General features: G+C 31.7%; 1 protein-coding gene across 1 annotated transcript in view; it reads right to left on the bottom strand.

Moving 5' to 3' along the window:
* LOC132737258 (uncharacterized) overlaps positions 1 to 27,975 on the bottom strand; it is a 57,398-nt gene that overhangs the window by 11,074 nt on the left and 18,349 nt on the right. The window contains exons 2-4 of the mRNA XM_060724515.1: positions 9,257 to 10,225; positions 1,297 to 1,473; positions 231 to 650 (exon numbers count right to left, since the gene is read on the bottom strand). Of these exons, the coding sequence (XP_060580498.1) occupies positions 231 to 650; positions 1,297 to 1,473; positions 9,257 to 10,225 (1,566 nt within the window). The remainder of the gene's footprint in view (positions 1 to 230; positions 651 to 1,296; positions 1,474 to 9,256; positions 10,226 to 27,975) is intronic.

Raw genomic sequence — 27,975 nt, 5'->3', positions numbered from 1 at the left:
TAGAGAAGTAGCATTTTATGTCTGTATTTAGCTCTAATGACTTACTTATGCATTTGTATAACAATTAAATTATTATTACTGTGAAGTTTGGTCAAAACCTACTTTAAGATTTAGGAACTGATGTGGACAACGATGGAAGACGCATAACGGACGACAGACACTTTGCTATCACAAAAGCTCATCTTTAAGCACATTTTGCTCAGGTGAGCTAATAAAGTGAAAGAACTTACAATTAGATGTAAACTTTGCTATGAATCCATGGACGTGAATAGGTTTTTCTGGTTTAAGTGGGTATATTGCAAGGTTACTGCTACCCCCAGTGCTGTCTGGCTCCGTGTAGAATTCTATCAGCATCTGATTCGTTGTGGAAGTCACGTGATAAATGTTATGACGACCATCTGTAAATGCGATGAGGTCCGACTCCGGTGTACCGCCATTCCGAACTTTGACCCATTGTTTATTCTGATAGAAACTGAGATAATTGAACCTGAGATTGATGACGTAATTTTTCTGAAGTGAGATGAGCCATTTTGAGGTACCTGAGCAGCGCCCACTGGCGATAATTTCACCCTGGTCCTTTGTCATGTGACATCCGCATGCGCATGCGCTGTCGACATTTGGTGAATGCAGAGGAGTCATCGGTATTGAATCTGAAAATATGACACCATAAATTTAATTAAATGTACCAAAATGTAATTGCACACGCATAATAATAAATTATCATTATATTGGATATATTACATATTTCACAAATACATGATGAAATGTAATTTATGAAGTACTTGATAATAAAATACATTAAGTGCACTTAAAATGGATACAGTTGGATGTGCAGACGACATCCATACGATATTGCCATAAGCTTCAAGGACAATTAGTCACTATGGGAAGATATGCGTTACTTAAAGGCATATTTTGCCTCAGAAATCCATATTAATTAAATTCTTTAGAAATGTCAAACAACATGTGTCTCATGATGCTTTTATAATGGATTTAGAGAATGTTATATGTTAAACAGCTGAGGAATGTGTAGCGCTGAATGTACTGTATTGTGTCGTAAAGATAGGTAAAGATAGCAAAATGTAAACAAAGTAGTACTTTGACTTCCATATAAAATAACAATTCACTATAATTATTACAGCTGCCATCAAAGCAAAAGAAGCAAAGCTTATTCATTTGTATGACAAATAAGTATTTTTGGAAAATATACCAAGATACCAACAGTTTTAAGTGTTTGTGAAATAAAAAAACATGATAGCATTTTTGAGGCATAATGGGCCTTTAAATAGAACCTACCTGGGCAGAATTGTTCACAGCGTTTCCTCTGTATACTGTCACCGTGGCAGAAAGCCCCGCCAAAATTTGGTGTGGGCGAGTCACACATCCGGTATCTGCTCCGCTCTCCGGACCCACACGTCGCTGAACACTCGGACCACTGACTCCATGCACTCCAACCTCCGTCTATTGGCAATACTGAAATTACACCGCAATACAGTTGTTTAATCTTATTTGTTTTTTTTATCTTTAAAATATCTGATACGTTTAAAAGGTCAAAAATAGCTCTAGAAGTATGAGACTTTTTTTTCCATGTCAACATGTGCTAGTTTTATTTCCCAGACAATTTACGAGTACATCGACATACAATTTATGTTTGGTTTTCTGGAATTATCGGGGTCATTCAAGTTGTACAATTTCTTAACGGTGAAATTATGTTCGTTTTTTTGTTTGATTTATAAGAAAACATTATATCTTTTCTATCTCTGTAAATTATTTATTGCTACGCCTACATAATTTAATACTTTGTTCTTAAATTAGATTTGTGATTACTGTAAAATATCAGCGTCAGGTGATCATTTTCAAGATAAGTTTGAAATATATTCAAAAAAATCAATTATTATTATTGAATGCAGTGTATTTGTTTTGGATCACAGAATTTCTAATTTTTAATGAATACATGTACATTTTGTATATAAGATAAAAAAAACACACTAAAGAATAGTGCTAACAATACATTTACAAGCTAGTTATACAACTGAGAATATTTCAACCATTAATGTCAGGCGGTGCTGCCCTGCCTCCATTATCTCGGGAAGTAGGTGTATTTTATAACCAAACCCACCATTAATATGTTTTCCCATTTTAAATAATAACATCTAACAACTCGAATACATGAATGTAAAAATAATAGTGACAGTAAAGCATTAAAATAAGGAAGAAAATGAAAAGCTGTAAACAGAAGAAAAGTATACAATAGTTCGACTACATCAACTTACAAAAACACATCATGTTACAATATTTATGTGTTTAAATGATATGATAACACTTACCGGAAAATTGTTTACAATCCGCAAATAAAGGCAGCAGAATAAATAAGAATACACACATTTTAATTCTTTTAAAATCATATCATATTATGCATGTATAATTTAGAAATGAAAAAAATAATACCATAGATTCACTGGTATTCAGATGTTATACTTAAGACAACTGTCTCTTCAATGAAAATATTATCATTTCATATTATGTCAAAGGTCAATGCAGACCCCGAAGCTGTTAAAATGATTGAACGTTTAGCTAGTGTTCGTTTCTTCACTAATTGTTATAAAATACCCCAAAGCTATTTTTAAATTGTCAAAATGCATTATCATGTATTCAATATTTTCATTACAGAAATAATGTTTTTCATTAGCAAGAACGTCTATCGTAATGATATCTTTGATATCATGGAATGATATTTCCACACAGGCAAATGATCTTGATAAAACATCTGTATTTTAAAAAAATATTTACATAATTTTGTAATAGATAACGAGGTAAAAATTTAGGGCCACATTACATCTATTTTGAACCTCTCTAATCGGAGAAATCCTCTTTGATCAATACAGTAACGCTGTCAAAATATTTATCGAGTACATATTTTCTGTGTAAGTAACAAATCTCCGCTAATGTAAACTAATACATTATCTGAATTAACTGTTACATCATACGAAAGAATTCCGACAGATTCTCTAACTGATACGTTACTGTAATTTACGTGATTGTCATCTCCGTTACTTAACGAAATACGTTACACACATACAATACTTGAAGTAATCCCTCATGTAAATTATACTCCAGGGAAATGTATGTAAGAGAAACTTTCTCGTAATTACGACAGAATTAAATATTTTTTTGATCGAGTGAAGGAAAAGGAAAACATGTTTGTTCATAAAATATAGTTATTTCAAAAGTATTGGTATAATATTAAGACAATCAATGTAACTGAATAAAAAGGAATGCTTAATGAGGAGGAGTGTGGGTTAAAGTCTTTTTTTATCAAAGATCAGGATGCTATTAAGATAAATTAACATTTCATGAAACTTTGTCAGTATCCATGTTTCCAAAATAAGTCATGACTGGCATTCGTTTATATTCAGTTTCTAGAAAAGTCATAGTGAAAAAAGCGCTCTATTTGTGTAAATGTAATTCTTATAATTGATTATAAATACTCCATACTTATCTACTATCATAAATGAAAAGAGATAAATTGTTGATGGACACGTTTTTTACGATCCTTTTTTTTTTTTTTTTTTTTAGATATAAACTTAAAAAATAAATAAGATCCATATCTATAATTGACTTGTCTGGTCATTTGGTTACTTTTATAACTCTCAAGATACACCATTGTAAGTGTATTATTTATATCACCTACACACGTATGTCTTTAGTTTGATTAACTTAGATTTAGACATTGTTGACCATATATATAATATATTTAATCATTAACATAATAATTTAATCCGACACACACTAAAATCACATGGAAATTCGTTTTAATTTTTCAACAATTCAACATTTTCAAAAATAATTTATTGAAAGCCTGAAATTGGCAATTGAGATGGTTATAAAAATGCCGACACTTTAATTACACCGCATATCATATCAGATACTTGTTTTATTATTAATTATGCTTTATGATTATAATCCTTGTGATTATATATTTTGGATGTTGAACAATTAATTAATGAAATACGATGATGCACCCTGGAATGCTTCTATTATTACACTACCTTTGCACCTCTCCCCCTGTCATCCCACCCACTGATTAACAAATGATAAGAAAAAATCTGTATTTCATTCAATCACAATGTACGGCTATCATGGGACAGGAGATGGCACGAAAAACTCAACGTCCCAGTTAACTGATATAAATCCCCCTTAAATACCTGGCTCCTGTCCTTATCTATATTATACCTAATCAGACCTACTCTCACAAAGACAAAGCAATTGATAAAAGTAACATAATTTTGTTCTGTTCTGTTGTTCTGTTCTGTTCTGTACATTAGCAATGTTAAAAACAAAAATATTTTTAAATAAAGATAACGTAAATCAATTTCTCAAGCATGGCCGCACGGACAATGAGAAGTTGTTTTTTATCGCTGTCCGGGCAAAAAAAAAATGCATAAAATTAAAATTACAATAAAATGTAAATGAGCAATTGAATGTTAATGTGAATGGCATTTTACCAGGTTAGATGTCAGAATACAAATTCATTGTCCGTGTACACTGAATACTGTGGTTAAACTTGCCATTCATCATTTTAGTAAGAACACTAATGTTAAAAAAATGTGAGCACTTTGAGCACGAACACTTGCTTTCCTTTCATCCAAATACAAATCTTTGTTTCGCATTTAATCGTGCAGAAAAGTTATCAATTCTAAAATCTTTCAGATGCTTGAAAAGTTTTTAAATAAAGCGTCTATATGTATACGGCCAATTTCACTGTTTATTGTATACAATTTTCTTACAATAAATAAAGAAGTTAAACAAATTTAGTGTGAATGATATCATAAATCATGGCGCGGGACGTTGTAAGTTTCGGCTTCTACATCGTGAAAATTGATGTAAATATAAACAATGATGTAGTCTTGTTGTAACATAAGCCTTCAAATGACGGGGAAAGTTGCTGAATTAAATCACTTAAACATCCACGAGGTTAACCCTGAGATCATTATTTGTCTGATAAACTTGCTTAAAATATGTAAAGAACTGTAGCATGAGCTTTAACAACATTTATTTCTTCCCCAAAATAAATTTCGTTACGCAACCCTTTAAATTTAATTAAAAATCAAATGCAACCGGTACGCCCGTACCAGTGATTATTTTGAAATATATAAAAATTAAATATAAAATAGTTTATAATAACAGCTTTTGATTTGGAAAAAAAACTTACATAGTACATTACCTTATATAGTTTTTATAATGTAAATATTATAAATTGGTTGTAAAATACGTTTAGGATATCATTTTTTTGCATCGTGTATTATATGAAATTATATGCAGTCACTGTAGCAAATGACTTTATAAAATCGATGGGTAAAGTGCAAACCGGTTGTAACTTATATAACATAAAGGAGGAGAAACATTCGTGTCGCAACAACCCCACAATTCAGAAAAGCTCTGATTTAAATTTTCTAGACAATAATAAATTCTTTGCATAGATCACTAAGTGCAACTAAAACTTTCATTCAGACTTCTTTTATATACTACTTCAAAAACGAATGCCATAAATTGATTAGTTGATAACTTGATATATAGTGTGTAATTTTTATGTTTATATGGCCAGGAGAGCACCTGATTTCGTTTACAATGGTCACTCAGGGCAGTAAAACGACACTTTATAAATCACAGACTCGCGAGCGTCTGGTGATAAAACTAGACAGGTTTATTATTGAACTCTGCGTTATTACAGATGATGGTCAAGATAATTGAAATAAAATCAAACACAATAAAAGGACTGTAACATTAAAATTGAGGCAAATCAGTGCACCGAATAAAGATCGGAAATAAAGGAAATGTGCAGCGTTTATTCCAATTAACGCTACACACACACACGGGCCCGATCTAGTCGCTGCAGTGCTCATCGGCATGGTTTTGTCAACAATTTGCATTCAGTAAAATTACTAATCACTCTTTCGGATAACTTTAAATCGAGGTTATGTATGAGTGCTTCGAGACACTTGGCACACTAAAGAACCAGGAGAAGGATCTGGAATTGGGGCATCTTTATACACTATCCTCAATGACTAATATTCTTCTTGAGGACTCGCCCATATCGGCAACCGTTGGCGAGTATAAATAAACTCAAATACACACGCATTTTATTCTTATTTTATAATTGCTAAATGCATATCTACCAGGAAGGTTAATCTAAAGTGATAAAAATGCTATTCATCAAAATTAGTACAAATGGGTTCGAACCAACGCTAGCCCAGCTTAAAAAAAAACATTTATTTATTCGTTTTACCAAATTAATGGGTTTGTGTATATTTATCTCGATATTTCACACGGTCGCCTCTCAAGATCTATACCCTGATATGATATATGGGGGCCATAATGTGCAAGCGGTTACGAAGGTTAAAATCCCTTTAATAAATTAATTATACGGAAGTCAAAGGTCACTGGTCAGATAAATGACCATTAACAACCACTGACCGCCCTGGATGACCACGGTGATTAGAAATGTAGACGAGAACAAAATGTTTTACTATTGGAGAGTACATCAATTTATTCTCAATCTACTTGTGTCACAGGGAGGTCTTGCATGGTTTCTGACACTAATTGACCCTTTCAAATCAAAACACAAAGTCCCAGCTTACAGTCAAAGTTCATTTTATAGCTTTCAATTGTCAATAAACATTGACTGGATTTATTGGTATAGTACACTAAAGTTTAGATGACTGTGCGCCCTATAATTACAGCGACACATAAAGTTTAGACGGGCAACCACGAGTAAAAAAAGCTAAAACAACTTTGATTCAAAGTGAACATTAATGCAACCAGACTTAGCACTTAGAAAACATGTTCCAGGATATGCAAGTAAGGCTAATCACTGAAAACTACACTTATTACACCAAAGTAAAAGCAAGCATCTTTTGGTCTCGTTAAGTTCATTGAAACCCGGACTTAATTAACCCTCGGGTAAAGATTGTCCAATGTCAATGTTGACATTCTAACTAATTATCTGTGTTTTATCAGGACCCTCTTATCTCTGCATGTGTCATTTTGTTTAGCTTCATGTTCAATCATTACTGGACAGGGTATCTCACCATCACAATTCATGACAATTGTCGGCTAATATACTAAATGGGTTTGTTTTGTCACTACCATTACCTTAAAAAACATCTGCCTTGTAAACATTTAGTGTGACAAGAATGAACCCAAGAAATTATGCTTACTTTTTTGTACTACTGCGTTTGGCTTGTGTGTCAATGTCGGAGGACTCATGTAAATTGCAGTTTCTTTCGTTTTTAAAGAATTTACAAAAAATAAATAAAATAAAAAAAAATGAAAAAAATAATAATAATACTTAATAAAAAAATCAGTTTTGGAACATATAAAAGTATAAGATTTTTCAAAATAATTACATAGATTAACAGAAAAAAACTTAAATGCATGTATATATATACACAACCAAATAAAACTAATTCTTCTCAGAAAAAACAACTCAATTCTTTCCTTTAAATTGCCGGGAAAACGTTTCAGCAGGAAAAGATTAAGCATCATTTAGCATGTTGATAATAAACATTGTTATAATCAGATTCCGACAGTTAATGGTGCAAATACTGAAACCTTAGAATGTGAAAGATATTCCGATATCTAAAGATCGTGAAATAGGCTTAAATCAGAAATCTAGAATCAGATTTGCAATGCTGTTGTAAATATAAAATCCTCCGTAGGAATCCCCCCAGCAGAATTAGATTTATATTCTTTTGTTCTATTTTGTTGTCCTTTGCATGTTTATAGATATAAACGTAAAGTGAGACCACTAGAAAACTAGTTCAATGAAATATTTTGATTAGAACGAAGTAGCAATATCGCATGTAAATTCTCGTAACCAGGGACTGGAGATCATATTTCAACAATTAATCGTCAGGAAGCTCATAAAAATCAGGTAAACGCTTGATGGTATACGATGTCGTCTGCTTATAGACAGTCTGAGAGCAGCAGACGACATGCCAAGACAGACACCGCGCGTGCTTCGTGTACAAATCGATAGAAAATATTGGAACATTCCAGCAGATTAGATTAGTTTCATTACGACCTTGTATTCGTTCAAATCATACCTTTTAGTTTGCTTTTATAACAGAAATAACGCTTAATGCGTAATTTAATCCCTGACCTAGCGAGTTTGTAAAAAAAACTACTTGAACTTTTCATTCACGTTAAAATGAAGACTAAAACAATTAGGAATAATTTTCGAAACGATGGGACAAAATTTTTTTTTTACAAACTGATAAAGCTTGATTATAACTTTTTGATAATTTCATGTCAAATAACTTTCCAACATTAAAGTAAACATCGTTTTAAAAGTTATGCATTCCTTTAAACACTTTCTTTAACTTTGACGTCTGCTAAGAGAATGTAATTTAACATTTGGAATATTTCAACTTTTACAGACGAACGCTCATGTTATCATAAACTGTACTGTCAATCAATGTTTGGACAAAGTATTCATTCACGTAATCACTAGGTAATTTACTAACCAATAAGTAAATCAAACAAAGTTATTGAAATTAGGACTGAGCCCATCCAAGCAAACACAAGCTTTGTTCTTAGTAAATATTGAAACATAAATCAGATTTATTGGGAGGGGATTGAGCCCATTAAATGAAAAGTTATAAATTTAAAAACCTAACCTTCATTTACTTATGCCTTTATTTATTGTGATGCAGTAAACATTTATTTCACATTTTAAGAGATTCTGTTTTTCTAATGATATTTTAGACTAAAGCGCATACAAAAATCAGGGTTTGTTTGATTGAACTTTAAGTTAAAAAGAAGGGAAATTTGGTTTATTGAATTTTAAGTAACACCAACACAATAAAGGTCGTATGCGATTTTTCGCCTTTACTTATGGAAAGAGACCTTAAAAAGTAATCTGTGCATAATATCCGGCACTATAGAAGACGGCTGAATACAACAAATAGGTAAAAGTCTTATAAGCTGACCCATGTATTAAATAGAGAAAAACAGAATCCCTAAAGAAAGCCCAACACGGCAAAATTGTAAAAATTAATGTTGCAGGCTCGGTTTGATTGAGCCTGTTCATGGACGGTACTGGAAAGTGCAAGTTACCGTCCACGCCCATACGAGCGTTAAATGTAAAACATCGGAGAAGTTTGTTCTCATCATAACCGTTACCATACAGGAGGTTAGCAACTTCTGATGGATTACTTAATTCTTCAATATTTGATAAACATTGAACGATTCTTACCTGAATCTGGATGTGCTGATTTGCAAAGCTCTGTTTGATTGATAATAACGCCATGCCTAGCCAAGGTTACTATTTGGAAACAATACCCAATGGCAATTGTCTTGAAAATATTACATGATGGGGTGATGAATGTGATGTCAGGGTCAACTGGATGCTCTTCTACATATAGTTTTTCTTGAGGAGCGGCTAATGATCCTGACGACTTTCGGTGAAGCATGTAAATCCGAATTTTATTACTCTCTTTTGTGCCTGGACATGGAGGCAGCTGATAATGAATCATTAAATTACCATTATTGCACGGAAATATTGTATCTGCTGAAATATGTATACCGTAAGCCGGATTATTTGTTGTCAACATGGAATTACTTCTAGACACTACAGATACTGCGCTGAATGATGATATGAGTGAGGCACGATAAATTCCTGATAAATCAAACAAAGAACATGGAAACTCAATTGATAAATTTTTAGCAGAAAAGTTATCAAATGGTTTCGAATATAAAATTTCATGATTTCCTGTAACTGAGATCACTGAGGAATTGTCTGCATATTCGAGCTGCATTTCAAAACTATATCTCTTTAATATTGGATTGCACACTGCTGGTGAGTGAATTCTTAGTTGGACGGAATCACTCTGAGCATAATGAGACTTTGGTAACTGAAAGACCATGTCTGGCCACCGTACTATAAGATTTGCACGCTTTAAAAGAGAACCACCATAATACATGTACATTTGAAATTCATATTTTCCCGCCACTTCAATTACACCACACGTGACAGTTTTACTTCCGCTTTGATATTTGGGATTTATTCCTAAAGTTGTGATTTCCTCCTCGCCGTCGTCGGTTATTAAGGCCACACGGATGAAGGCATCTGAAAGTGAAACACCGTCGGGAATTTTGTACACAACGTCAAGATCTCCAGAGAATGCCGTATACTCCGTCGGGACGGTTAATTCGTATGTTAAAACTGAAAGAAGAAAATAAATTATCATGTCAAATAAGTAACAAGGGACAGGAAAGGGTTATTATAGCAGACTCGAATTTAAACTTGAGTGTACTAAATAAAGTTATTTTCAGTTCACCATTATTTTCATTTTCTTACACCATATATGTTTCAAAAGAGTCAGAACTGTATAAGCCAAAACATTGATGTGTTCTTTTTTAAGTATGCAATTCAAATGTTATTCTTCATTTATGTAAAATAGTTGAATAAAAGATCAAAGTCATATATCAAAGGCTATTTAAAAATGACAACCCTATAAAAAAAGTTTTAAAATGCTGATTTTCTTTTTTTAGAGAAAATGTATACATTCTTTGAAATAATATATTGAAATTCTGATTAATATACCCGAATCTGATTTCATTATTGTGTGATAACAATTGTTGAAATTGTTGAAAACTTGGAGAAAAATAAAGTTCAAAGACCAAAAACATCAATCCATAAAATGATACGCAGTCTCTTTATAAATTATTTTAAATATTGAACTAATAAAATAGCCGAGTAGATGAAACTAATTTGCTCAATTCGTTAATGTCTATCTGTCTCAAAGCCCAGACAAAAAATTCAAGCAGACAGAATTATCGGTCTGATCAGATCATGCTTTCTACGTAATGTTGTCTACAGCTCCAAACCATCTCTGTGAAACGCATAATTTTGGTTTTCAACTCATTTTATTAATGTGAAGTGGTGTCAATGAAAGAGTTAAAATCTCTTAAATGTTTTAAATTGTCGGGTAGAATTACACTTTACAAATCTCATGGAGTTAATTAACGATAATCGGAAAGTATAACCATTACTCAAAGTTATTCAACACAGACAGTTGTCATTAAGTGCATAGAAATCCCAGTTATGATAGAAGAAATAAATGCCCATTTTTATGTGTTTTTTAAAATGCTGAGTTGGAAAACATGGAATATAGCGTATAATCTTTACAACAATTATAACGACGTCGACAGTAGCAATGATGTCGACTTCTCGGCCTTTCCGTCATTTAGGTAATCGACCAGCTGGAAAGTCTGGACCACGTTTGCTTTTAGCGTTTTTGCTTTTTAGTATTATTATCTAATACATAAATGAAATGAAATAATGAAAATCTATGTACACACAAATGCGTATCGTTTAATGAACAATTGCTTCTTTATATAATTACACTCATATGAATGCGTTTAAGTCGCTATAGAATGACAGTAGAATGCGGATTCTTAACCAATAACAAGTGTTGTTTTTTAAAACGAATGAAACATACAATATAAATCTGGACTCATTTTGTTTTAAATTTCTCCCTGAAGGAAACTTTTGAGCGTGTTTCTCATTTCACTAAGGAACCTTTAGGAAAGGACAGTCATTTTTTGTGGAGGGACATCAATAACACATACCTGGGTTTTCAATTAAGAGTCAATAAAGAAGAAAAAGGACAAGACCGGTTGTTTCGTTTCCCGGCTTTCTCTAATGACATAAAATTACCATATTTGTAACTGATAGTTCGTAATTGATATATGCATATTTTGTTTTGTGATAAATAACTCTACATTACCTTTAATGAACAGGGAATTGCACTCAAATATCAGTGACTAACTTAGCATGGCTCTGATATATCTTTAATTCGTATAAGGCAGGCATATCTACGAGCAAAGATATTCATTAAAAGACATGCGATTGAGCAAAAACAAGTACATTAGTGCGATATAATTGTTTTATCTGTTAAACAGATTGTTGTCATGGCAAATATGTAAATAGCTAATGGACTCACTTGTTGAGATACCATGATTTCATGTTCTAAATCGTCTCTAACAAATCACTTATGTTTGACTGTCATTCAAGTTAGTAATGGATTTGGAGGTGGAAGACTTTTTAACCCTTAAAGCGACTCTAATTGGCAGTTTAAAATTTGAATGAGAAATGTCAAATTTTAGAACAAGAACAATAAATGTGCTCTTCAGGGCACTTTATAGCAAATCAAGGATTGAAGTTTGAAGAGATGAAAGTAGTTCTTATATTTGCTGCTCCTTTAATCTTGGACATATTTATGATTTATTTTACCGTCTCTTAACATTATCATGCCTTATTTGAACCTTTATCATGTATTACACTGTTGTATCTCATATAATGATTGAGATTTCCTTTTAATAAAGAATTTGTAAATATTGCCGATGTTCATATATTTATGAAAATGGGGTGTGCACAGATACCAGCAAATAGTTCTTATCTTGAATTATGAAGTAGGGGTGACCCACGCAATAGCCTTATCAAATAGAATGTTTGTATTATGTAACAAAGATAGCTGTCTTAGATGAATCAAATTTTCAAAAGATTAAGTTTCATTTGATACTTAATTATAAATCATGCAAAGCTCATGAGTCTAATTCACGTATAATTAAAGGAAGTTATTCGGAAGTTATTCCTTTTGGATAATTACACTAATTCCTACTACATTCAATATTTACAGAATAATTCATATAGCACTAGGCATGCGTATAAATACATGCACTAATTGCGGTCGGTTTACTGTTAGAATCAGCTTTGAAACCGTATATTCCGATCATATTTTATTTTCCTAGTATTTTGTGGCATTAGTATAATAATAATTAAAAAATGTTAATCAAATATTTATCGTTAATTACTTTCATTTCATTATACGGCGTCACTCAAACATAACAAATAAATTGCTACTGTCAAATAATGCACACTTGTTTGAGTCTGTTCGATAACAAATCAATTGGTTTCCAATTAAAGGAAATGCGCATGCATTTCCCGGGAAAAGATTTAGATGTACACTGCACTATTGAGAGAAGGTAATTCAGAGAAATTCAGGAAAAAATACTTTAAATAAACTCAATTTAACCCTTTACCAAGGTTATATAACAAGTACAACTCACAATAAGCTTCAGATTGCTTACCGCTATCTTTTACATTAAAATATTTAAGAGAAAATACTTCGTTACTGTATATGAATGTGATAACTGGAGGGAAAATATATTCTTAGAAGCCACATTCTAAGAATTCAAGTATTGCCGCTGAAATGAACTTCTGAAATAATTTTAGAGATGGTAAATCTCTATTTTGTTGAATCAGGAGAGTAAATAGGCTAATATGCCGAAGCAGACGAATAACTAATATTAAAGTAAAAAATAGGAAATGCGACTTCCCGTGACACTGATCAAGGATACATTGTCACGTTATTAATTTTGAAATTCGAAAATAATGCATGTATATTTACAGCTGCAAAATATCCAAGGACCATATGAAATAGAGTTTTTTCCTAACGTTATTGCTATTCTAGCAGAAGACCCGTCCAAGACAAAAATCCATATTCCCATCTAGTATTTTCAACCATGCCGAGACAAAGAACAAGTGTATCATAATGTTAAGGGCATGTCCAAACAAAGCTTGTTTGCAATCTCGAGTTGTGAAAATATGGGGCACTTGATCAGCGTTATATTTTAAAGCAGTGCACACAAGTCGTGATAGTAGCACTCGATCAAATTATAATATAAGACAATCGTTATCAATGAGCTTGCATGCAATAAAATTGACATTTAATCTCTATTAAAGCTACTTCCAAAATGTTAGAATTTGTTTTTGATATCTATACGAAACATGAGAACTTCCTATTGAATTTGTTGTTTTTCTTCAGTTAATGAAATTGGGAAAAAACTAAGGTGGCTGATTTTGTTTTTTCCTCTCGTGTTTTCGGATTTTCGTGGCGAACCAGCGAAAATACATCATACCATAAAAACTTAGTTCTTATATGATAAGACTTGTCTGCTTTGTCCAAATCTGTAAAGGCACATGTTTAAGTGTTTAAATATAAAGATTCAATACGAAAATACCTTTTGGGATTAATAAAGACCGCAGTAAATATGATGAGCAAAATTTGACAATGAGATGAAAGGTCTACCGATGATTGTCGCGCAGATAGCATTCAAAAGAGCAGATAATTTAATTCCGATAATGTAATACTATAATTGTATTTTTTACTATAATCTTCAGGATAATCGACATTATTTATACCTTTTGGAAATGCGATAGCGTTTTTTAAATAATGCCTCTAAAAAGTGATTAACTTAACCTGAAATAATTGCTGACGTTTATCGACATGTGTTTTAGAGATAAAAGATTTTAAGTCCAGATACCTTTGTGTTGGATGAGCACGATTGTTAACAGATAGCAGGAAAATACACAAAACAAAGTGTTCAGATTAGCGACCAGAATAGATATGTATATAAGAATTAGTTTGTACGCGTTACACAATCGGCTGACATTTTACATTAAAAATATTTCATTTTCGATTTGACAAGATGTCCTGCCAAAGATATGGTTTGATTCAAAGGTGTATTTTGGTCTTGATTTCACAACAACTATAGTGAAACAAGCTGTCACACAGAACAAAGTAATGGCATAAGTAAAATTTGACACATTTGAATAAGGGAATATTACACATTGTGTTTACATTTTTATCCTATCAATACATATTTTCGCATTAAATGATGTTTCATTTTCTACCTATGACGAACAATTATGCACCTTGTGGCTGAGTGGTTGCCTTTACGGGTTGAGGCATCAGAATTGCAGCCACCGTTTAACCTGTGTGCTCTTACACGGCAACTAAATAGCTTTGAATTATTGAAGTCTATGAATTTCTTAGCTCCAGCAGGTGAGGTGGTTTTGACTCCTGGTGTTGCTTTATGTTTGTAACACCTGAGGCTAGCCAAAACCATCTTTCCTGTTTCGGTGCCGTATGACCTATATTGTGTTGGTGCGCCGTAAAGCCCAAACAACCAAGTAAGCTAACATGAATTTGTTCTCTTTCCTATGCGATTTAGGTACCTACCCTCATATAAAACTTTCATTCTTCAGAATCGTTTGTTTCTATTTCAGATTATATACCAGTTTAGAAATAATTTGCAACATCATACATTTGTTAACGCTTCTCAGCATTTCTTAAAGTCAATTAATATTTCCTCTCCCTAGAGACAGGATCACAAATGAAAATCTATTTGTATATATGATGCTTAATGATAAGCAGATTTTATTGATCCAGTGCTACAGAAATATAACAGTGTTGTTTAATTATTTAGAGCTAGTAAAGTTGTGTTTTTCTTTTTTCAGGTATACCGATATCTGATAAATAGTCAACATTATTTCTGCTTGTTAATTGTGCTATTCTTTTGATTTTTTTAAATGGGGAATTCTAAATAATTCTAAATACTAATTATTCTAACGACACTATACGAACTTAAGTGCGATTGTTTTTATGTTTTGTCTTTTTTCATTTCATACTTTAGATAATTGTACACATTAGACTTAATTGTAAAATTTAACTTTTAATATTTTTGTTGCAACTGTCAAGTAAATTACACATAATCATAGATATGTGCCACTCAAGTAATGTGGTTGTCCTTTTCTACATCATACATGGGCCTATTCTGATATCTTCGCCGTTAGAAATCTGAAAACAAAGTGACCCCTCCGAAGCATTAATCACAACAAAATTACATGAAAATTGTAGACTCGGTTTGATTGAGTCTGTACATGAGGGATAATGGAGAAGTGCAACATCCCTCACGACCCCTAGCACCGGCTTGAGCGGTACTCAATAGCGGTACTCTGTTCTTAACACTTAATAGTGCTAGTATCAATGATCCCGAAGGACCAGAAAAATATAACAACACTGAAGTGAATTACGGGGCAACTTTTTACAGCTGCCACACGGCAAAATCTGGAAACAAAGTGATCCCTCGGTAGCATTAATCACAACAAAATTACATGAAAATTGCAGACTCAGTTTGATTGAGTCTGTACATGATGGATAATGAATAAGTGCAACATCCCTCACGCCCCCTAGGCGATCTAAATTTTCACAACCCACTGGTTTCTATTCTAACATTTCTCTATTTTAACAAAAAAAATAAAATAAAAGCAACTGTTGCTACGCAATGATCTGTCTCACGACTAAATATGTGAGAAATGAATTAACAATATATCAGACAAAATCTTATCTGATGACTGAGTCTAACACATGTCGTCTGATTGCATGCTTTAATGTGTTTTAAATGATATAATTCTAAATTAATCAACATGCAAATGAGATATGTAACACATTGAGTTTCCCGCCATTATACGCCATGTGTTTATCAAGTTATGTACTTTTTCATCATAGATTTATTTCAGTTTTTACATTTTTGTCATATACAATGCAGTAAAGTTTAAGTTTTAATTGCCATGTCAATTTTTTTCTGACATTCTACTCACGCTGTAAAAGTCTTTGATTGGTTCTAAATAAATATATATAATGTTAACAGTCTATTTTAGCCATGGAAGATAATGTTACAATTTAAATGCTTTGAATATTATTTTTGTATCTGTCCCCTTTTTATTATTCTGAACTTGAGATACTTTGTAACATTTTTTTTTCAATACAGAATGCCCCCTGCTCCTAACATAATTGACATATGGAGAATGGTTGTCACCATTGCATTAAGCGGCATTAAAGCTGTCATTCGGATACCTCGCGTCTAATCGATAAAACCTGCCTAGACTTTTACACTACCATTGATTGTAATCAACTACCATGATTATTATACTCTGTGAACATACTGGTAATTATTTACTTGGTGTGCTTTCCTTAAAAGTCACATTTTCTCGCTTAACAAAGCATACAAATAAATTTGTAAGCTACAACTTGTGAATTTGAGATTGCGAATTTTCAATTATGTGTCCATAAAGATACGAATGCGTTCTACACATTTCTATTGCAATCACATTAGTATGTGAAATGTCAGATTTATTTTGTGACTAATATACATACAATCGTCCTGGAACGCAGCTCCCAAAATATCCAACCAAACAGGACGACTTGAAAGACATCCAGTGGGGCACCGGACAAGGAAGCGGAAACACACGAGGGATGGAGATGTTACCAAAGATGAAGGCTAGAATACTTGAAACATCTTGATACCTCATATTTTAATTCATACAGACAATTATTCTAAAGAAAGAATAATATCAAAGAACATGTAAAATTGTGTCCATGACTTTTGATTAGCTTGAGTTAATGATTTGGGTTAGCATTTAAAATCATACACTTCGTACAGAGCAAACAGGTATTTCAAATATCATCAGTATACATAATTACGGATTAAGGAAACTGCATGCAAAGTATTGTTTTCTTATCATATATTATCATTGCGGGAAATTCCATTAAAACTAAATGAAATTATTTAATGGAGTACTGAAACATATACGAAAAACGCATTTTAAAGACATTCAAGTCTGTTTCAGGAAAAAAATGATAAGATCTTTGCATTATTTAAGCTGATGTTAAGATTTTATATTAAACTCATGGAGATATAAAAATAATTTATGTTGAGTGTTGTGTTGGCCCACATATAACAAATTCAACTCATCTATATGCAATCTAAACAATTTATCTAAATTATCACAAACATGTGTAAATCATTTTAACAGTAAACAATTTAAGATATTTTAGAAAAAACGATCTGTTGTCCTATCTTGCTCATAATTTATCTTATGCGTAATGATCTGAGCTTCTTAATTGTCTCATTAATTGTTCTTAATAAAGAAAAGCAGACATTGAAATATCGTTATCATACTTTACTTAAACATTATCTCAGGCATTATCGCAGCCAGTGAACCAGCCGTTCATTTCTCAAACACCACAAACTAGCGAGTTTCAACAAACTGTACTTGATAAACTGAATTCATTAGAAAATCGTCTGCAAAAACTTGATAATATTGAACAGCAATTATCATCAATGTCACAGAAAATGACCCTGATGGAAAATAGAGTCTCCTCGCTTGAATCATCAGTTTTAGAAAATAACGGTCGAATATTAGATGTAGAAGCCATTCGTGCTATGGATTCCCAAACGTGTGATGAACTGCTTGAGAAACAGAAATCTATTGACTCAGTCCTAAAGGGGGAGAGAGATCGTATAAAACAGCTTTCGAATGACTATGATACCCTGAAAAAACAAAATCACAATCTATTAGAAGAGGTACAAGATCTTCAATCCCGATCTATGAGGGACAACCTATTATTCTTTGGTCTTGATGAATGTAAATCGTTTGATGAGAGAAAATCCGAAAATTGTATGAACAAAATTTATAGCTTTCTTCAAAATACACTCAATATTACTGACGCCAGAGAAAAAATAAAAATAGACAGGGCCCATCGTATTGGAAATTATGTAAACAGTAAAACACGACCAATAGTAGTTAAGTTCAATTTCTACCAGGACAAGTTAACAGTTAAAGAGCGTGTGCGTGATGTGACCAAAGATCAAGATCATCCCTCGTTCCGAGTCGGTGACCAATTCCCGAAAGCGGTGCAGGAGAAACGGAGGAAGTTAATTCCTACCCTCATTGCTGCCAAACGAGCCAATAAGAATGCTTGGCTATCATATGATAAACTTTGTATTGACGGTAAAATGTTTACGGTAGATACGGTGTCACGTGCCGGTTATGATACTTATTAGGGAAACAACGAGAAACAGTTATCATTTCTACTCTGGAATGTACAGGGTATAAAATCCAAATTAAGTGACTGCGATTTTGTTAATTTTGTATCTGATTTTGATTTTCTTTTGTTAACCGAATGCTGGAACTCTAATCTGTCAAATGTTGATATTAAAGGATACGACTGTTTTGAATGTCCAAGACCTAAAATAAATAGAAAGGCAAAACGGGATAGCGGGGGTGTTATTGTGTATTTCAAAGAAATTTACCGTAACGCCGTCGAGTTAGTGTCATTAAATGTAAACGGTATTCTTTGGTTTAAATTAAAAAAAGAATACTCAAAGTGTGAAAATGACCAATACTTTTGTGTTTGCTACATTCCACCTGAAGATTCTGCTGTCTACAGACATGTTAATTCTCCATTGTTTGATTTTGATTTCTTTGAACATTTTAAATACAGAGCTCCGAAAATATAGTGACCTGGGCGATATATACTTACTTGGTGACCTAAATTCACGCACCGGTGAAGAACCAGATTTTATATCAGACTTACAGTTAGACCGTTATGTTTGTATGCCGGAGAATGAAGATCAAAGCGAAAATCTACTTGTGCGTGAAAATCATGATAAACATGTTAATCCATTTGGTGTGAAATTACTGACACTTTGTAAACAAAACAATATGTGTATTACAAACGGGCGTATTTCGCCAGGCCACTGTACTTTTCATTCGGTTAAAAGAAATAAGCCTATACAAAGTACTGTAGACTATTTGATTACTAAATGTGATAATTTTAAATATATATCTAACATGTGTGTAATGGATTTAACTGAATATTCGGACCATTGTCCTATCATTTTTTCTTTAAAATGTAATGCTACACAGATTGACAGTAAATGTAATTATTCGTATGATAAAATTGTTTGGGATACAACAGAAAAGGATAAATTTTTTAATTTACTTTTAAGTAAAACTGATTTATTTGACGACATTATAAGAAAACTTGAGTCTAGTGATATTGATGTGAACCAGGGTGTTGATGCTTTTTCTAAAACTTGTGCATGATTTATCATTTCAAAGTTGTGGTAAAACATTTTCGTCTGTCCCTATCACTAAAGAGAAAAAATCTCCATGGTTCAATGAAAAATGTCGAGATGCAAAAGCCTCATTTTTTCGTGCTAAACGTGTATTCAAGAACCATAACTCAGAAGAGAACAAATTATCATTTTTAAAATTTAGAAATGAATTCGCAAAAGCGAAACGTCATGCAAAGAATAATTTTTATAATCAGGAAAAAACTAAATTAGCAGATGTTAGTAAGAAGTCCCCGCGCAAATTCTGGAAGTACATAAAAAAATTTAAAAAACGTGATAAAACTCATAACAATGTTAGTTTGAGCGACTTTAAAAATTATTTTTTCAACTTTTTCTAATTCACCAAATATACAACTGAATTCTGATTCTGAGAGATTCTCACGTGATGAAACCGTTATAATTGATGTTTTAGATTCACCTTTGACTGTTAATGAAATTATAAAAACTATTTCTACATTAAACCGCCATAAAAGTTGTGATTACGAAAACAATGTAGCTGACTTTTTTATTGACGCGAAAGATTTTATATCACCATATCTTTGTATAATATTTAATAAAATATTCGAATCAGGAATTTACCCTGAGGCTTGGTGTAAAGGTATAATTGTACCTATTTATAAGAAAGGCGATGTTCATGACCCTTCTAACTATAGAGGGATTACCTTAGTGAATGTTATAGCCAAAATTTTCTCTTTAACGCTTAGGAACAGAATAAATAAATGGTGTGAAGAAGAAAATATTTTCTGTGATGAACAATTTGGCTTTCGTGATAATCGTTCTACAGCTGACGCCATTTTTTTTTGCTACATACTATTATTCAAAAAGTTTTATCGAAAAAGGAAAAACTTTGGTGCGCTTTTATCGACTACCAAAGGGCATTTGACACTGTTGTGAGAGATGAGCTATGGATAAAACTACTTCAATCTGGCGTTAGCTGTAAAATGATTAACATGATTAGAAATATATATAGTAATGTAAAATGTTGTGTGAAAATATCTTCTAGTATGTCTATGTCAGATTTTTTCGATGTAACGTTGGGTTTGAAACAGGGAGAACCATTGTCTCCTTTGCTATTCATACTTTTCATAAATGATATTTCTGCAAATATTGATATAAATGCAATGACTAATAAAGATCTAGAGCTATTATCTATGTATATGATACTTTTTGCAGACGACATTGTACTGTTCACAACTGATCCTAATAGTTTACAGGCACAGTTAGACAAAATATATGATTACTCGTTAAAGTGGGGTTTGAAAGTCAATGTAAATAACACAAAAGTGTGTGTTTTTTGAAAAGAGAAGAACTGATCATAATAACGTCTTTTTTATAAATAATGAAAATATTGAAATTGTTGATAATTTTACATATCTAGGTGTTAAATTTCTCATACACTGGAAATCTTCTAAATGCCCAGTTAAATCGTTGTCAGACCAGGCCCTTAAGGCATACCATAATCTGATGTTTATTTTTGATAGAGTTAAATTAGATATCAAAACCAAATTACAACTTTTTAATTCTATGGTTGTACCTATTTTGCTTTATGGATCGGAAATTTGGGGTGTTTACAATTTCAAAGAAGTAGATAAACTACATATAAGATTTTTAAAATATTTGTTAGGAGTACGTAAACAGACACCAAATATGGCAATTTATGGGGAATTAGGGATATTTCCATTGTCTATTGTTGCAAAAGAGAGAGCACTCAAATACTGGTTGAAAATTAAAAATTCTGTAAACATGCCTATTTTTAATGCTTATATTGACCAATGCAACAATGTAAATATTTCTTGTTGGGCAAGTCGCATTCATTCCATTTTAGATCACCTTGGATATTCGCATATAAGACTTAACTTCGATACAAGTATGAATTATTTTCCTCTGTTAAAAAGGACATTACGTGATCAGTTTATACAAGAATGGAATACATCGTTAAATAATATATCTAAATTAGATTTTTACAGACAATTTAAAACAACATTTAGCTATGAAACTTATTTAGATAAGATTACCAGTGATATGCATAGAAAACAATTTACATGTTTAAGACTTTGTTCACACAATTTAGAGGTAGAACTAGGCAGATATAGTAGATTAGATAGAGAAAATCGTCTATGTAAAATGTGAAATCAAAATGTAACAGAAACCGAATATCATTTTCTCCTATGTTGTACAAAATACTCTCAAATTCGACAGAAATACCTTGGTAACATATCATGGCCTTCCTTGAATAAATTTAATAGTATTATGTCTTGTAACAGCAAAAAGAAACTGATTTTATTATCGAAATTTATTAAAGAAGCTTTTGAATTGCGTAAATATACCCTTGAAACTTTAACTGTTTCATGAAAGTTTTTGTTTGTATGAATTTGTATTGTTATTATACTATTCTGTATTGTATGTCTTTGCCATACTTCATGTGTTTTCTTTGTAAATGGCCAAAGGCAATTGATTTGCTGATGATGCTAATAAATTTGAAACTTGAAACTTAAACGCATACATAGGTTTATTTTCAAAATTTGACTCAAATAGCAAATGTATCTGCATGTGTAAATTTATTAAATTTACATGTTTATTTGTTTGATTGATTGTGTTTTACGTCGCAACGACACAGTATAAGCCATAGGGCGACGTTCCAGGAAGACCTTATGCATTATTTCAGGCACGAACGGGTACCTGAGTAGAACCAACAACGTTCCGTAAAATTACATGTAAAATCTAATATTCTTGGTACATTCACATAAAAATGTACACATGCAATGAAATAAAACTCTGGAAGGATCTGATAAAGAAATATATCAAGCAAGAAACCGACAACAAAGAATTACAAATTCACAATGTATATCCTGTAACTGGGGAATTGTACAAAAGTAATGCCTACACGCTAAGCCTTGAATGAGCTTAGTTTCAAATTGTATGTAAACACTATGACAAATTTGAACATTGTTGACAATAAGAAAATTAAACAATGTAATTGTAAAAAAGAAATAAAACAAAGAGAAAAATAATGAAAAAATGGAGATGACACATCGCTGCTATTTCTGACACCTGTCTACAAACGGTATTTAGCATTTTATTTACTTATCTACACAATGCACTGAAGGCAGATGTCAAATCCTTCTGTTTATTTTGCAGTCAGTAAATATTGACATAACATGCCAATGTTTATAAAATGCGCTTTGAAATTCATATTTTTAAAATTCAATCAATGAATGTTCTTTGATACAATCTGCAAGCATTTTAAAGTACAAAAATCTTGAAATACAACTTTCTTCAATCTAAAGCAGTTAATTCTTCATTTGGGTCTAAATGAGGTAATTAATATCTAAAAGACTGACGTGTACTATAGTCTATTTCTGAAAAAAAGTATTTAACAATCAATTTAATCATCAATCTGCTCATTTTATGTTTTAATAGATTTGTCCAACTTTGAATGAAAAAATAGATGTCCATTTGAATATTGGGAGATTTATTTATCAAACACAACAAAAAATAGCACAGAGCCTGCCTAATTTCAAGGATTTGTTGGCTTGCCTGGCTCTATACTTGACTCTATACTCGGGACAAAGGATATAATTAAATTCTGCACGAACAGATAAATGGTGAAAATTTCTACATTTAGCGAATATGAAACTGACATATTATTCTTAAACTAATATCCGCAAATAATGATTTCACTATTAATTTAACATTTTGTCCCAAAATACTTATGTTTAACGTATATTCTACACTACAGCCAATGTTTAATTCTTTATTTGGTGAATGGCATAGCAAACCATTGTTATTGCAATTCAGCTCAGCTTACATTATCAAATATATAGTCATAAACAGTACTATTAAAATGATTTACCACATTATTGTATTTCAACTGTATTATCAACTGAGTTTTAGGTTTTATCTCCTTTTATATATTACGAAATCAAAACAGATAGAAATATAAGATGAACATTAATATAGGATAAAAACAGTCAAAAGAAACTTCTTTCTATAATAAATTTTGAAGTGTCAAAATTCATCTGCACTTCCATAGTATGCCATGTATATAAATTGTATCTAAGTTGGTTTCTTGAATGTTACATATGACCAAATTAAAGTTACAAAACATTTAGACTGATTCAATAGCATGTTGTTTGCAATTTATGATGATAAACATGCTATTTTGATATAGGCAGAAAAGTGTAGTTAGTAAGCAATGAAGAACAAACTTCTTAAGGAGAGAAAAATAAACCTTTTACTGGATGGTTTCTTGCCCTTGTTCGCCTGACTTTGTTAAAGTACATAATTTACTATATAAGCCAAGATCAACAGACAAGCACTGTGTGTTTCTAGCTAACATTTTTGCAGACTTCTTCCAAACGTTATTTCAAGCAACAGAAAATATATTGGTAGGAGTAGGAGTATAAATCTTTCTTTAAAATTCTGTTTAGTGCTTCTTTAAGTAATAATTCAAATATTTAATGGCCCATAGATTTGTGACAAGAGATTCCATACAAAAGAGATATAAACAGTTCATCAAATGCAATGAGATGATGGATATTATCATAGAATTTATAGGTTAGCACGAGGTCAGGTAACTTACGTACCTTACCAGGATACCACATAACTCCTTGTGACCATTAAAATTCCGTTAACATTCCGAGGAAATCTATGGTTGGCATTGAGAAATAACGGATCAGTCACGTTCAAGTGGAATGGCAAAGATATTTGTTGATAGTTTTGACGATGTTGACAGATTTATCAAAGTTTCAAATACTTGTCTTTGTCAATCTGCCGAACTTATGATACCATCCGCACACACAGTATCTGCTGCAAATATTTTATCTTATAAATATCATCTTCTAGGCAGCCTAAGTTTAATTTAACTTTAACAGCTGATTATGCAGAAATTTAAATGTCTTGTGAACACATTCGTGAATGGGTAGAAACTTTTAAAGCATGCTAAACATCGCAATATTGAAGAACTTAATGTGTCTGTCTGGTTAAAACTAGATTTAAAGGTATGTCACGGGCTTGCCTTTCTTTCGAAATTAATTTTTACAGTTTAATATAAGACAAAATGCAATCAGAAATACCATTAAATTGTCGTATTCTATTGACACAAAACTTGATAATATAATTATAATGTTAGGAACAATCTTTATTTCCTTGAAAAGTATGATGTCATTATAAAAGCATTGCAATATCTATTAGTTTTATTTCTTTTTAATTTCCTTAATAAATTCACCTCAATATCGTACTTTATTGGAAAAGTTTTTCCCGTTTTAATTTATAGAAATATTAAGGTACAATGAGGCGCGCAAGACAACTTTATTATCTTGAAATTATAACAAAGAACGTTCAAATTTCAACAGTACATTCACAGGTTTTGAGGTAATTTAAGTCCTTCAAACGTAAAAAAGTACAAAAAGAGCTTTATTGCATCCTAAATCGGTAAACACATTAACATACATGCGTCGTATTTCAACTTTTATGGAGGCAATAAAGCTAACCTAATTACAATGTTATACTGAGCTTTTATTACTTATTCTATGTTCAATGCAAAATCAAGCAGCAAACATGATTCACTCCATGCTGTGTATGTTTGATCAAAAATGTATAAATCCGTTATGTGATTTATTTAAAAGGTCCATTATGGCCGAGAAAATTATGCTTTTACTTTTATTTCACTACTGCAACTTTTTCTTTGTTGTTGCCGTGCTATAGTTTCCAAAAAGTTACAAAGTAACTAATTGGCAAACAACATGAAGCAATTTTTGCTTCTGTTGCGTTTTGGCAATTAGTACAGATATAGTGACGGAGTATTTTGTATGGAAGTCAAAAAACTACTTTGTTTACATATTGCTACTTTTTGACAAATAATTTCAAATTCGGTGCAACTTTCTTCATCATGCTCATATGATAAGCATGGAATATGTTCTGCAACCATTATGTTAACATAACATTATCATGTTTGCCCTTATTTTAAAGATCATGTAATGTGCTTATTATTATCACCTTTTTGCTTCCATATATTTCTTTCTTTTGATTTCTTCAACGAAATCGATTAACTGATATCGGGTACATTGGCTCTAATATATACAGATAGACATATAAAAGATATACAAGTTCTTTTATAAAGTACTTGACCACAATTTAAAACTACGACGAGAATTAACTGTATTTAAGACTTCAGAAAAAAATCTAAAGAAGAAATAAAAAACTAAACACCGTCAAATATTGTATGGACAATTCAAACACTTCAAATCCGGTATATGCAACTCTTTCTACTCTGAACATTTAAAAACGGATTTATGTGAACCTAAATTGCACACTTGCATTCGATAGATGAAAGAAACTCATTTAAAATGCAAGATGTCTGTGGTATTAAATCCCTTTAAATCTGACTTTCCTTTCGCGTTACACATTTAAAAGATTATCTTAAAGTAAACCACCTTGTGTATAATCAATTACCATATTGACTTCTTATTCTTATTATTTCGTTTCGTAAAATTAAAGTTTCGTAAACTAGTGACTGAAAATGTTCTTTTAAATCAATGTTTAGAACTCAATGTAATAAATTTTGTATATAAGAAACTTTAGTCGTCTTTTTCAGTCGGCTTTTTATTTTCATATCTCTTTCCTGCAATACTGTAAGAGAATTCCCAGACGTATAATAATTGTTTACCACTGTTCGTCAATATATACATATACTATAGAAGTAAATAAATAGAAGCGATATGACTGTTTATCTTAAACTATAGTCGTCACAAAGAGTGTTGATATTTCAACACTTTCTAACACCTGAATGCAAATCAAAATCTAGACAACAGTTTTTTAATGAGAACAAATAGATATTTTCTTAAGACTGTTTTAACTTGTTTATCTTATGATATGTCAGATTTTGTTATTCTTATACAATGACAAACAGTAATCAAAAGCTCACTCAGTATATCAGTGTTTGCTATATCATCTTTACACCTTTTATCTGACATATCACTTGATTTGTTGCCTGTGATCTTCTCAGGCCTTTTAAGGCTTTTATTAAGATTTCTCCCAATGTAGCTTAAAACAAAGCAAGTAAGGCCATATTTCAAAGTTTAATGTTATCAACACTCATGTACGTATAATGTCTGTTTTTTATTGTCAAAATATTATTATTTGTTCAGTGAAGAAATAATCTCTAAACACTCATCGAGAAGCTTCCCTGTTTTTTCTGGTAAGAAAGCCTAAGGAACAAAACGGATTTTACCGTCTTTTATACCAAGATTGTAAATGACTGCCAGTTTGCAGTCGCATGTTTATGTTGTGAAACGGTATACGTAAAGGAATAACATCCGAGGTCCGAGGAAAACATAACAGAAAACTTAAATTTACAAATTAGTACTGATTATATCTATAAAACTAGACTGAATTTGTTTTTATTCTAATGTTAAGAACTGCAAAAAGTTTAAATGCTTACTTTGAAAGATTTTATCTGAATTTACATTTTTGTAAGTCTAAAAAGCTATGTTTTTGTGTGTTTTGTTGTTGCTGTTGTTGTTGTCGTCGTCTTGTTTGTAGCTCTTGTTATTATTGTAAGAGAACAATGTGTAAAAGATTGGAATTCTGTCACGTGACAGAGAGACAATAGTACCTATCCTCTTGTAGAATTATCTGGAAGTTCTAGCAGGAAAAACTCATTAACGTATTAATTACCAGCATGTCGTCTGCTTCGACATTGACGACCCATGTATCAACCTGCCTTTACCAATTCCTGGTTTTATACATGTAGCACGTGTACAGTTGTATCAAGTTTCATTGATCCGAAAATAATTTTCTACTTTCTGGATAATAGAGTTTTACGACTTCAATTGTAAAATGAAAGTCATCTTTCGTGCATCAGTTTAATTAGAGAAAAACATGGCATGATGTTGCAACATTTAATTCAGAGTATAAAGGAAAACAACAACATTTATTTATAAATAGTAATTAACATAGAATCTAAATTCTTGCAAATAATTTTATCAAACAAGTTTTAAGCATAATATGGTCGGCAACTAGCAATACATTTTCAAATATTTTGATATCTTATAAAAAATCGTTAAATATGTACTTCTATTTTCTTGATTTCAGATTTACAAAATGAATTTCTGATTTCTTTTCAACCATTTCCCAAAAAAAATA

This window comes from Ruditapes philippinarum, unplaced genomic scaffold (genome assembly GCF_026571515.1).
Source record: "Ruditapes philippinarum isolate M1 unplaced genomic scaffold, ASM2657151v2 ctg484_1_1_1_1, whole genome shotgun sequence".
In the NCBI taxonomy this organism is placed as follows: Eukaryota; Metazoa; Mollusca; class Bivalvia; order Venerida; family Veneridae; genus Ruditapes; species Ruditapes philippinarum.
Note: the sequence above shows the minus strand (reverse complement) of the source record. Positions and strands in the feature narration are given on the sequence as shown.